The sequence below is a fragment of the Artibeus jamaicensis genome, unplaced genomic scaffold, assembly GCF_021234435.1.
Source record: "Artibeus jamaicensis isolate MK-2021 breed Jamaican fruit bat unplaced genomic scaffold, CSHL_Jam_final contig_452, whole genome shotgun sequence".
NCBI lineage: Eukaryota > Metazoa > Chordata > Mammalia > Chiroptera > Phyllostomidae > Artibeus > Artibeus jamaicensis.
Genome location: NW_026521837.1, coordinates 6,420,434 through 6,433,600, shown reverse-complemented (window position 1 = coordinate 6,433,600; position 13,167 = coordinate 6,420,434). Strand labels below are relative to the sequence as shown.

General features: G+C 37.9%; 1 protein-coding gene across 7 annotated transcripts in view; it reads right to left on the bottom strand.

Annotated features, from left to right (window-relative positions):
- HERC3 (HECT and RLD domain containing E3 ubiquitin protein ligase 3) overlaps window positions 1-13,167 on the bottom strand; it is a 105,658-nt gene that overhangs the window by 50,260 nt on the left and 42,231 nt on the right. For all 7 annotated transcript variants that reach the window (XM_053666325.1, XM_037141077.2, XM_037141076.2 and 4 more), the window contains 4 exons: window positions 11,468-11,628; window positions 9,356-9,432; window positions 4,409-4,533; window positions 2,196-2,255 (listed from right to left, as the gene is read on the bottom strand). In XM_053666325.1, the coding sequence (XP_053522300.1) occupies window positions 2,196-2,255; window positions 4,409-4,533; window positions 9,356-9,432; window positions 11,468-11,628 (423 nt within the window). The remainder of the gene's footprint in view (window positions 1-2,195; window positions 2,256-4,408; window positions 4,534-9,355; window positions 9,433-11,467; window positions 11,629-13,167) is intronic.

Here is a 13,167-nt window from a genome sequence, read left to right as displayed (position 1 = left end):
CATAAAAATAGTACACTCTGGAGAAGTTGGACAGAATAAACCTTTCTAGAATTCCTTTTTACAAGATATTCTTAAAACTTTCAGGTCTTGTTTCCTTCATATCAAAGTACAAGGATCATTATTTCAATTTGAGGCCATCTCAAAGTTTATGAGCAGTTTATTTCCCTGATTTATTTGTATGGGTTTGTTTGGGGGTGGGGTTTTTTGCCTTTTTTTTTTTTGTAATTGTGGTATGCTGAACAAGCTGTGGATTCTGTGCCCAGGTGCAAAAAATGATAAATAAATAAATAAATAAATAAATAAATAAATAAATCCCCTGTGGAAACCGACCCACTCATCAACAAGTAGCAAGTAGAATCTCCTCGTTTAAAGCCTTTCTTAAAGTTTTTTTTCCCTAAAACAGATCTACAACAAATGCAAAATTAATGTCTCAGTTAACACAAGAGATACAATTACATTCACCCAGGGAGTAATTTTTACTGCTAGTGTTTTTTAATTTCCTAGCAACTAATGATTTTTCCAAACCTAAAGTCTTAGCCTTTCAGAGATTTAAAGGATATCTCACAAATGTCCACTCTTGAACATAAATACCTCATCTATGAATTATAAAAGACCTAGCTATTTGTAGAGCAGTCTTCTGTCTATGAGTAACAGACACATTCAGTCTTAACACCCTGTGACAGCAATGTCTTAATTTATGAAAATATAAGTAGAGTTTCTAACTTAAAAAAAATCATAGTTAATACGTATTGGATCCTAAATTGTCAAATCAAGAGAAGATGCTGAGGCTTTATTGGGTCTTTTGCTATTGCTCTCCCAAAAATACATCTGCCCAAACCATAAAAATTAATTCTGGTATCCCATATGTAACCTTCCATATGCTTAGATGTAATTTTGCTATGCTGTTAAGAAAAACAAAATACAAAAATGACAATATTTTATTTATATATATTTATGCTCCCTAAAACTGGTCTTTATTTTAATTGGTATCTTATAATGCATTCTGTATAAGCTTGAGGAACAGGACTCCTGAAATAGCACCATTGTCAGCTTAAAAAGAAAAAAAGCTTTATCCAGAACCTGGTAGAATCCATGATACTAAGGATGGTAACCTAACAAATATGGCCAAGAGCCACTCCCAACCTTCATAAAAGCCATCCTTCTAGAACAAGGTTTCTCAGCCTTGATGCTATTGATTTTTGAGGCTGGATAATTCTTTGTTAAATGGGTGAGATTGTGAGCTGTTTAGAAGCATCCCTAGCCTTTGCCTAATAGATGCCAGTAATATACCCTTCCCCACTGTAACCAATAATGTCACCAGACATTACCAAATATCTTGACGAAGCAAAATCACCCTAGTTGAGAATCACTGTTCTAAAAGACCTAATTCGGCACAATCCAGAATACTTTCCCTGAAGAAAAAGTAAATAACTTAGCTTTCTCTATCTCACTGAAAAAAGTTTCTGAGTCTCTTGCAACTCAGAGTGGGATGCAACCCAGTTTGGGTGGGATGCATGAGTGAGGTTCATGTACAGAAATGATGTCTAAGACTTCATGGGATTCTCACTGAGAGATGGTCAAAACTTGATATCACCCAAAATTAAAACCCATAACAAGGCCCTTTTACTGCATCAGATTCCTCAGGGGGACATCTGCAGAAGGGATAAGGCCAAGCCAGAAAACGCTCTTTCCGACCTGGGAGCTCAGCCCAAATGTAATTTCTAAGTGACCTGGGCTGGACCTAAGTCCAAGAAACCCTGAAGTCTCCTTAGACCTTCTCCCTAAGCTCACTTATTTTGAGAAAAAAAAAATTTTGATGGGATAGAAAACCAAAGAAAGCAAGGAGATTATTTAGAGAATTAAGAATTCAAGAATAAATGTTGCACACATGGTAGGAGTAGCAACATTTTAGAAGACCTTGAAAAATCATACATTTGATTACACCAACTCTTTCTGAGGTACAGCCTCTCTCTTTGCTAATCTGCTTCTCCGCCAACCAGGCATGAATCAGCACTGCCTTTCCTAGTGTCCTCTCGTTCATCGTTACTGAGCATTCCAATTTCTGCACAAATCATCAGCTTATCCACTGAAAAAAGGCCAACCACCATTGAAGAGAACAGTGGTCTTTCACTGGCCTTTGCTGACTAAGTATCAGCATCACATGTGGGTATTTTTTAAGACTTGAAGTCACTTACTTTTTTTCAAGAAAACTTCCATTCCAACAGGCTGCTGAAGATAATATCTGAACAATACCACTGTTTAGAGAGAAAAAGGAAGGGGAGCCTTTAATAATTACAAATAGATAGTTACTTAAGCATCAGCAATAGATTAGACATCTATTCTAGGGTTTCGTTAATAGCAGCTCTTTTTTTTTGATAAACTTTTTTCTTTTATTGATTCTAGAAATGGAAAGGGAGGGGAAAAGAGAGGAAGAAAAGCATCAATGTGAGAGAGAAACATTGATTGGTTCCCTTTTGCATGTGCCCCCACTGGGGACTGAACCTGCAACCCAAGCATATACCTTGACTGAGAATCAAACCTGAGACATTTTGATTTGTGGGACAACACCCAACCAACTGAGCCACAGCTGCTGAGGCTATTAGCAGCTCTTTCTTACCCAGGTAAAGCCTTGGAAAATATACATACATTCGCTTTGAAAAAACATTGTGTCACATCTCAAAGTAGAGAAGAGCTCAAATTTTCCATAAGTCACATTAAAATAAAAAGAGTATCAAAGCTATGGGAAGAAAAACTTTTGCACCTGCCAAGACCTTGAACATTCTTCCACCACCAACCACCTAAGATACTCACAAAATAAACATGAACACAAAATAAAACCCAAACAGAGAAGCTGAGCTGTTTTCTCGCAAATACAGAAATTTATCTTTGTAAATTATCATTTAATTTATCATTGTAAATTAATAACTGCACAACCACTTCCTTCTATTTTGGCCTATGTAAGAAAGAAACTGAAAAGTGAAATGAGTGTTTACTCCTATTACCTAGATTATACAGGTTCTGGGAAAATAGCTAGTTTCTGAGGATCCAGAGTGAAATTACATCTCAGGAGCCCTGTACCCTCTTATTCAGTATAAGGAATGGGAAGGAATAAAACAAACATAGTTGAGGAGGCTATTGCAGCCATATCCCTTAATCAGAGAATCTGGGTCAGGAAAGGTCATTTTATAAACAAGAAAACTGAGAACAAGAACTAGCGAAGTGTCATGATTTCAGCAGAGCGAGTCTACAGTCCCCACCCCCTTCAACAGTGCGTCCAATTCCTTCGCTCCTGCCACCTTCCAACGTGAACACCTCAGCAGAGACACCTATTTTGAGGACATCTGTGAGCTGCTCTAGGCCCCTCCCAATGATCCCCCAATGTGCTCCAAAGTTCAGACCCTGGTCAAATGCCCCACTACAATCCATGTCATAAAGCTAGGTATATTACACACATTTATGGGAATTACCACTGCTTAGTGACTCATTGCTTCCCAAGAGTGAGACTCTCTGCTGAAAAACAGAAATGCTAAGGAAAATCAATGAAAATATATAAAAAGGTACAGAAAAAAATTCTCCTTTAAAAATGAAGTAAAATTGCCCTGGCTACTGTGGCTCAGCTGGCTGGAATGTCACCCAATACACCAAAAGGTCACAGGTTGAGTTCCTGGTCAGGGCACATGTGTAAGTTGCAATTCAGTCCCCAGCGGAGGCACATATGAGAGACAACCAATCAATGTTCCTCTCTCACATCAATGTTTCTCTCCCTTTCTCCCTCCCTTCCCCTCTCTCTAAAACCAGTGAGCATGTCCTTGGGTGAGGAAGGAAGGATGGATGGATGGATGGATGGATAAATAAAAAATAAATAAATAAATAAATACATACATACATACATACATACATACATACATACATAAATAAATAAGATAAAAAGCTTCAATAGTTTTTACTACATTTTTCCCCTACTTGACACTGAATTACCATCTTGACGAATCATTTTGAATGTGAAAATCAATAAATTATTCCAATTCAGTAAGATAGCAGCTGTTTTAGATTTAGGATGGTTTGAAACATGCATATAAAGAAACTCTTAGGGTCAAACAACACAGTAACAATGCATTTTCTTCGTAGAAAGGCCAACTCAGATCTTCAGCAGGACTTTAGGATCTGAATGAACAAGGCAGATTGACGATTACAGTCTCTGGAAGAATGGACGGAGGAACAACCTATTATATTATTTGGGGTAAGGACACTAAATCCTAAATAAATATGTGCCAAAAAAAGGTTCCCTAAAATGTGAAACACCATTTATATTCACGATCTCAATATGGAAACAGGGAAAATTACTAAGCTAGAAGATTCCACTACACTTTGAGAAAAATAAATTGAAAGAAAAAAAGCAGTCACATACTTGATTGTATTTGCATTATTGTGTTCTGAGAGTTTCTGTCTCCAAACTGCTATGGTTTCATCATTTATTAAACTGGTATAATGTGCTTGGTTCATAGTCCTGAAGTCAACAGCAGGAGAATAATTCTGGAAAATTAAATATAACAGAAAAAAATGAGAAATTATGTAGGATGGATCTTTTCTCCTTTCTTTCTGACACATTCTCCATTTTGTGTTTCACTTACTACAGGAGCTGGGGAGCGCAGCCCAACCTTCAGAACGGGGTGGGGGTGTACTCGCTCTCCCTGCTGTTGAAAGTATAAGCTCCTGACACCTCCCAGCTGCTCTCCAGAAATTGCTTCACTCCTTCGCACCCAGTGGCAGTAAGGGGTGTGGTACAAAGGCCCAGCTCCCTCTCCTCAACTCAGACCTAGCTGAAGGGCCACTCCAACCTCAAAGTTCCCCACAGACTGGCTGGGGACGCAATTTCACTGACAGACATTGCATCTTCTCCCTCTGCCCAATGCTGCCTCCTCCGTCCCTAAGTAGATGTTGCTCTACAGTGTCCTCCCCCAAAACTTTCTGAACATAAATCTCAGACTCAAAGTCTGTTTCCCACAGACACCACCCTAACAAAACTTTTCCAGACTTCTTTCCCCTCTGCTTTGAACCACTACACCAACAAGGCTTTTAAGGTATTAATCATTGTCATATCTATTCACTAAACTCCAATAAAATATATTATTTAAAATTTTGTTATAATCTATAGTGCAAATAATCTATAAAAATTTAATTCATCTTAATTTCTTGCTCCAAGTATATAGCTATAAATTCACAAGAAAGGTGGCAAGCCCCGGCTGGTGTGGCTCTGAATTGAGCCCTGGCCCGAGAACCAAAGGGTTGCCCGCCGGGTCCCCCAGTAGGGGGGCAAGCAAGGCAACCACGCATTGTTATCTCTCTCCCTCTTTCTCCCCCCCTTCCTTTCACTCTAAAAAACAAATAAATAAAATCTTTAAAAAAAAAGAACAGTGGCAAAAAGACAAGTCAATACTGGCTTTAAAAATTCCAAATGTTGCTCAGCACCGTACATCCTTTATTCAGTGAAATTTTAAAAATACACACACTTTTATTTTCTAAAATTCCTCTTTTTTACTGATTTCCCCCAAATCCTGTCCTTGATCCAGAATTGTGAAAAAGTTGAAAGTGCTTTATGCCTCCTATATATTTGTCAGTAGAAAAGAGCAAAAGAGTAATATTAGAGCATCAATTAATAAAATGTTTGTTTTTTTCCTCCTTTGCACCTACACAACAAAACACAAATTTCAAAATAAATTTTCTTGGTTTTTACCATAGTCGCAAGTTCAGATATCATTATAAAGGAGAAGGACATGTAACAAATTAGAGATGCTTGCCAAAGTTTTTGATCATCTGGTTCTATATAATTATTTTACTAAAATGGCCACAGACATCTATTGAGAGAGCAGAAGATATCTTGAATTACACGGAGAAAAATCCTGAGAGAAAGTAGACATTTGTGCACACACACAAAACATACCCTGGTTTAAAAAACATTGTTGTTATGTAAATTTTAATTAATTCTCCAATTTGAGGGGCAGCTAAACACAGACTCCAACATGTACTTATAATAAAATATAGACATGAAATTATTTTCTCATTCTTTTACTGCATGTCTACTCACTAAACCACAGATGCCTTAAGAGAAGTACAATTTCAGATTACCTAAAGACCTAAGAAAAAGGGTCAACTTTCTTGCAATCAATGTTTTCTAATTACATAAAGGCCCAAAAGAAAAAAATGGTCAAGGACAGTGTTTGTCAACACTCCCACACTTTGAGTCACCAGAGCATTCACAATTCTCGGTGGCCAAGTCACACTCTAGACCAGTTAAATCAGAATCTCTAGAGGCATCAGCAGTTTTTTTACGGCCCCGAGGTGATTTCAATGGGCAACCAAGGTTGAGAATAACTGTTCTGGGAAAAAGGAGTATGTCACCTAGCAGGCTTTGAGACAGACAGATACACACACACACACACACACACACACACACACACACACAATCCCAACCACACACCCTTTTCCTGCCTATCTAGAGAAGACAAAAGAAAAAAGAGCACCTAGCGCTTAACACTCACTGAATCAACAAGACCTAGAGCCAAATGTAGCAACGGCCTGGCATTAATGAATGAGTCAGCATTTTATACAAAAAATGGGGCCTGTTACTACACAGATGCTTTTTCTTGGTTCTTTAATTGATTCTTCAGGTGATATAGTAACAGGGTAACATGATTTGATCGGTCTCTGTATCTAAACAAAAACCTATGGTTAATAGCTTAAGTGAAAGTATATAGGTTTCAGATTTTTAAAAAAGAGCAACACCTTTCCTAACTAACATTTTCTTTTTTTTCCTGTTATCTTACATTTGTAATACATACATACCACTCTTACCAGGTGTTTAAACTTTAACCTGCCCTATTTCACTAACACTATCCTACTCCACTTCCTTTTCACCAAGGTTTTCTTTGCCAGTCCAGTGTTAACTACAGTGAGTCTAAAATTCAACCACACTTTCTCTCCTCCCTGTCTGCTTGAGGATAGTTGGGCGCCATCATGTACAACCCAGTAAATACCCAGACGGGGAAGCTCATGACCAACAACACATCCTTCACCCTGGGAAGGCAACAGCATGTAAGGCAGAAATTCAGGAAAAACTAGCCAAAATGTACAAGACGGCAGCAGAGGCCGTCTTTGTCTTTGGATTTGGGACCCATTTTGGTGGTGCTAAGATAACTGGCTTTTGGCATGATTTATGATTCCTTACATTAGGCAAGGAAAAATGAACCCAAACATAGATTTGCAAGACATGGCCTGTGTGAGAAGAAGACCTGAAGAAAACAGCAGAAAGAATGCAAGAACAGAAGGAAGAAAGTCAGGGGGACTGCACAGGCCAGTGTTGGGGCTGGCAAGAAGGAGTAAAGATTCTCCAGTGACTTCATCTGTAGCGGTTGTGCAGATTTTTCATGAGAGGATTAATGAACTAAAAACTTCTTAAAAAACCCAACTATGTAAAGGGTGGTGCAAAAGTAGGTTTACAGTTGGGAGTACCTGGAGCACAGAGTTTATTCTTACATTTTTATTTATTAATTATTGTACCTATTATACAAACTGTAAACCTACTGTTACCCCACCCTGTATGTCAACTACCATATTTATAAAAGGAAGGAAACTAAGCTTTATGTTGAATTGTACAGGAAAAATATTATTGGATATTTTGAATAATATTATTCAAGTCAGGCCCTGGCTGGTGTAGCTCAGTGGATTGAACACGTGCCTGCGAACCAGACAATCACAGTTTGATTCCCAGTCAGGGCACATACGGGGGTTGCAGGCCAGTTCCCAGCAGGGGACGCATGAAAGGCAACCATACATTGATGTTTCTCTCCCTCTCTCCTTCCCTTCCCATCTAAAGATAAATAAATAAAATCTTAAAAAAAATTATTCAAGTCAGTTTCTTAAGAAAAAATGGATACCTCAAACTCTACTACTTGGGACATAACATTATTAACCTGCAGAGATTCAGTGCTTTTCATCCTTCACTTTATTGGCATCTTGAAGAAATACAGAATAATCTCAGTTTTCTTCAAGATTTCTCTGTGAAGCACTGAAGCTGGGTCTAAAATAGGTCTTAGGCCAGAGATCCAAGTCACCCCAGATGACAGCACTAGACAGAACCTCCCCAAGGCAGCTGCCCTGGGAAATACCTGTCAGTTCTGTCTGTCCAACCTGCAGCCTCAGGCTCCGCCACAGCCTTTTCTAACCAAAAGCAGAGAATTACGCTGACTATAAGGTAAGAACATTTCATACTGATGGCGAAGTATCAGACTGCTGCGAAGATTCTCCAGGGCTGAAAGGGCCCCCTGTCTCCACAGTTCCTCATTTTATTCCCAACCAATTAGAAATCCTTTATCACAATGCCCCTTCTTTGCTCCTCCAGGACAGGACAGGGATCAATGCATCACATACATCTGGTCTTCCCTAAATGCTTGTTGAGTAAAATGCTTCTTGAGTAAAAGGACAAGAGAGGAAGTACAAGAGTACAAGAGGTCAGGGAGGTCACAAAACAAATCTGTAGTGCTGGTTTCAAACTGATTTTCCTCGTCCAGGAGCAGCGCAATGAGTTAAAGCACTGTTGGGCCTCTCCTGCCTTCAAGGTACAGGGTCCAGCACAAATAATGCCCCTTTTTTATTACAAAATCTTTTATTACAAAATCATAAGCATGTAATTCTGTAACATAACAATATCACACTCAAGCACACCACATGAGATTATAAGAGAAATGGTCAAATTAAAACTATAAATTATTACACCCATATCATTACCTTACCAACCACACTCAAGCAGGCCCTACTTCTGCTCGACCCTGTACCAGGATGTCATTCTTCCTGACTTACTCACTACAGTGATGCAGGAGACAGTATGAGGGAAATTTTAGGGTGGCACAATGAGCAGATTATAAATGAGAAAGGATATCTGAATACTGTGGCATCTCTTCTATATTTAGTATATACTCAATCACATAAAAAACCCAGTAAGTTCCAAATACCTAGTATTTTCACTACTTCAGGGGGAAGGAAAGAAACAGGAAGTCAAATAATGCCAAAGTAAGTATGAGCGCTCTGGGTCTCCTGAAATCTCTTTTGAAACAGATGTAGATATAAATTATTTTAAACTATAATCGAATTCTATGGTTAAAATACCAGAAGAAAATATTGCCACTTCAAGAAAGCAAAATGAAGCTGAATTCCTCAAGGTCTCATTTTCTTATTTTAATAAGATAAAATTGGTAAAAAAAAAAAAACAAAGAGTAACACATTGCTTGTGTAGTTATTAAAATGAATACTGCTTCGTCATCATTCAACCCCCAAAATAATAGTCAAAAGAAAATTTTACCTCATATTTGGAGCAAAGTACAAAAGTTTGGTCTCCTCCAGAGAAGATCTGCTTAACAATATGATATTTAAAGCGATCTGTCAAAAAAATTTTCAACAGCATATTTTTCAATAATTAAACTTTTTCCTTGATCCCTTTTTTTTAATTTAATTGTTATTCAAGTACAGTTTTCTGTCTTTTACTGATCCCTTTTCTAATATTCCAAAAAATTACTCACGATGGTTCCCTATACATTTTAATTATGTCAGAGAAGTAAAAGCCTTGTCTCCTGGCTCTTTGCCCAGAACTGTTTCTATTTCAACTAAAAATAAGTATATCCAACAGTAGCCTCCATTCTCACTGAACTTCTGCCCCTACCCCAAAAGCCAGCTAATTGTGACCTCATTTCTATTTTTCATTCTAACTCTGTCATGCCCAAACCCTGCAATTTAAAACAGTTTCTACTATAAGCAGTAACACATGCCTGACAAATAATTCAACACTGAGTGTGGTGATCCCTACCTCCTTCAGGATAAAACTTGCATGGAAGAACCTGCATGCCCCACTCCCTGCTTTATCTCCCATCACACTGTGTGCATGGAGGTACTCTAAAACCATCACCTTGCTTTTATTTCTAACATAGTACCACGTTATTTCATACCTCTGTGCCTTTTCCTTCTACCATCACCAGTGCACACTCATGCACACTCTGTCTGCATGAACGGCGCCTCCCAGAGCATTGATCAGAACAGTGCTCCTTGAATTGTGCAATTCCTGTATTCACCACGGCCCATCCCCTCCCTGTCCTCTACCTGGCTGACTCCAAATCATCCTTGAGGACCAGCTCAAACTCCCCCCAACTGCAATTCCACTTGATGCCTTCCTCTGTGCTCCCATATCACCATGAAGGTTCCTAACACCACAGCATTTACCATAAGAAACTGAAATTTACCCACTTATGTTATAGAAATCATTTTGGCAAACATCATAGCACAAATTTGTGATCACATAAGTGAGGTTCTAATTAAATTTCAAAAATACGTGGCTTCAAATTAACCTGTAAAACACGTGAGTGTTTCAAGTTGGTGCATTTGTTAAACACAGGCATTCCCAGCATAAGTACAACACCTTGAGAAAAAGAAATTTATAAATAATGGAGGAAAGGACATCAAGCCATTCTTTCACTTTTAGGAACATCACCAAGACAAAAATCTTGTTTATTTTATATTTTAAGTTCTACATTTCTTATATACTCATATATTCATTCCACAAATATTTACTGAGTGAGAAGTTCATGCCAGGCCCTGTGCTACAGGCTAAGTTTATAAAGAGGAAAAACTCAGTCCCTGTCCTTAAGCTACTTATAATCCAGCAGGGTAGTTAGGATTGTTGTTTCAAAAAAATCCTTATCAAGCCATTAGTGTACCACTTCATAGTCTTCAAATTAAAATTAATTATTAATTTATGCTTATTTTAATGACTCTCCAGCTCCATTTCAGCCTCTGGATTTATTCACACTGAGTGACTGCCTTACTTTGATATTCAATGAAAATGGATAGTGAGCTATTTATTTTTTAAGGAAAGAAAAAATGGCATACAAAGCAACTGTGTCATGTTATAACCAAAATACTAATAGCAAAGGGAAGCAACACAGTACAAGCATGAAGACCACAGGCTTTAGAATGAGGCAGACTTGGGTTTAAATTCTACTCCAGAATCTATATGATCTTGGGCAAGTTATTTAACTTCCTTAAGACTCAGTTTCCTCATCTCCAGCATAAGGATAATAACCACTAGTTCTTAAAGTTACTCTGAGTGTTTAGCATACTAACAGAACTTGGTTAAGCATTCAATAAACATTAACTTCCATTATTAGCAACCATCATAATTAAAATTTATACAATACCACCAAGGTCCCTGGGGCCAAAAGGACATTTTCTGATTTATTTTGTATGACCTCATCTATAGATCCTCCTGCCGATAGTACTCAAATATTTGTTGATCGATATTAAAAGTAAACATTTCATACTCATTCCCTCTAAAACACTTCAAGGAAAAAACAGAAACACGTTCTCTAAACGACAGTTTGTATCATGTAAAATATCATTAAATTACAATGAAAATCACTCTTACCAGCTCTGGCTGAAAGCTGGCCACGATGGGCGGCCCAGTAACCTTTCACGGGAGATGGGCACTTAACATTATAAGTGTGTCCAGTTCCTAATTGACCTCTTGCTCCGCAACCAAATGCATAGATAAGTCCAGAAGAAGGCACGAAGGCTAGAGTGTGTTGTCTGGGGGAAAGTAATTACATTTAAAATAATTACTGAATACAGATATACACTCAGACTCTGACCTTTTTAAAATATAAATGTATCTCATTATTTAAGTTCCCACATTAGATTTTTGTGGTAAATACTCACAAATTATTTCTCCCCCAGAACTATAGCCTCTCATTTCCAGACAGTATAAATATATGGATGAACTAACATTAATACCTACCACCATTTTATCAATTACATAATAAAATAAATTACCAAGTGTCCAAATATTAAGTTATATAGCTCAAAATGCATATAAAATATTAGATGTCTGCTCAATTCATTAGCAAACATTAGCTTCAATTCATTAGCTTCATGTTTGCAAGAGAAGGTGGAAAGGAAAAAAATCACACTTCAAACAAATATAAGTTGGTAAACAACCTCAGAATGTATGAAAAATTACAAGAACTTCAAAATTTTTATAATTAAAAATTGTCTTAGCAACAACAAAGCATCTCTATTTTTTAAAAAAATATGTACTAAGGAGCAGCACATTTTACATTTCTACACAAGACGAAAGCAGTACTTTACTGAAAATACTGAATAGCCCCCTCCCATTCTTTTCTCAGGCCCTCCCTCTAAGTTGCACCCCAAGTGCAAACATTAAAATGAACTGTAAGGCTTTTTGTCTGGAGACATTAAAGGCAGGCTCCCAACGATGTAGATTTTCACAATGGAGGCTTTTCCATAACAGCACCAAGTGAGATTTATAGGAAGATATTAAATAATAATTAAGAGTTGCTACAAAAATCAAAAAGTTGAGCACATCTGAATGAATGTGAGAGATGTAAACGTAAAGTGAGCAGGCAAATAACCATACACGCCCACCTTTCGATGTTTGAAATGGCCAGAGTGCTGAACAACAGGAGGCCCACAGCGTTCATAGTTCTGGGATTTTATATGACACTAAAAATATCCAAGTATTATCCTGGGTATTTTGGCACCTAATCTTCCTAAATCTCTTATATGCTGATAAGATTTTGGTATGGAATGGATTTAAAGACATAACTCAATACTGCATGGTTTCAGGAAAACTCAACTGGTACAAATAATAAGCACATTTTAAATGCTGAACAGTAAGAATCTTTTGCTAAGTGTCGAAATAGGTTGATCATAACCCAAATGTAGAGGATGCAATTCTATCAAGCTTGTGGCCTGGTAAATTGCTTTTCGATCTTCCTATGGAAGCTTTGGATACACACTCAAGACTCTGACTTTTAATGTCCACATGTGAGCACAGCCATTCCTAGGTGTGCCCCTGGAAAGCCTCCGCCATGTTTCTATGTGATTCTTTTGGCAGTAGCTGGCCCTCCTTAATACCATCCTTCTCTGACGCTCTAGGTCACGGGGAGGACAGCCAGACTTGGAAAGTGCTAGATAGCCTGCTGCACTTGGCCTCTAGGGGAGAGAAGAAGCAGGGTGAACCAGGCAAAATTTCCTAGAAGTTCTCCAAGGCTCTCTTACTTTCCTTTCTTTAGGTCTTCCCCACATCCTGTTACTCTTTATCCCAAA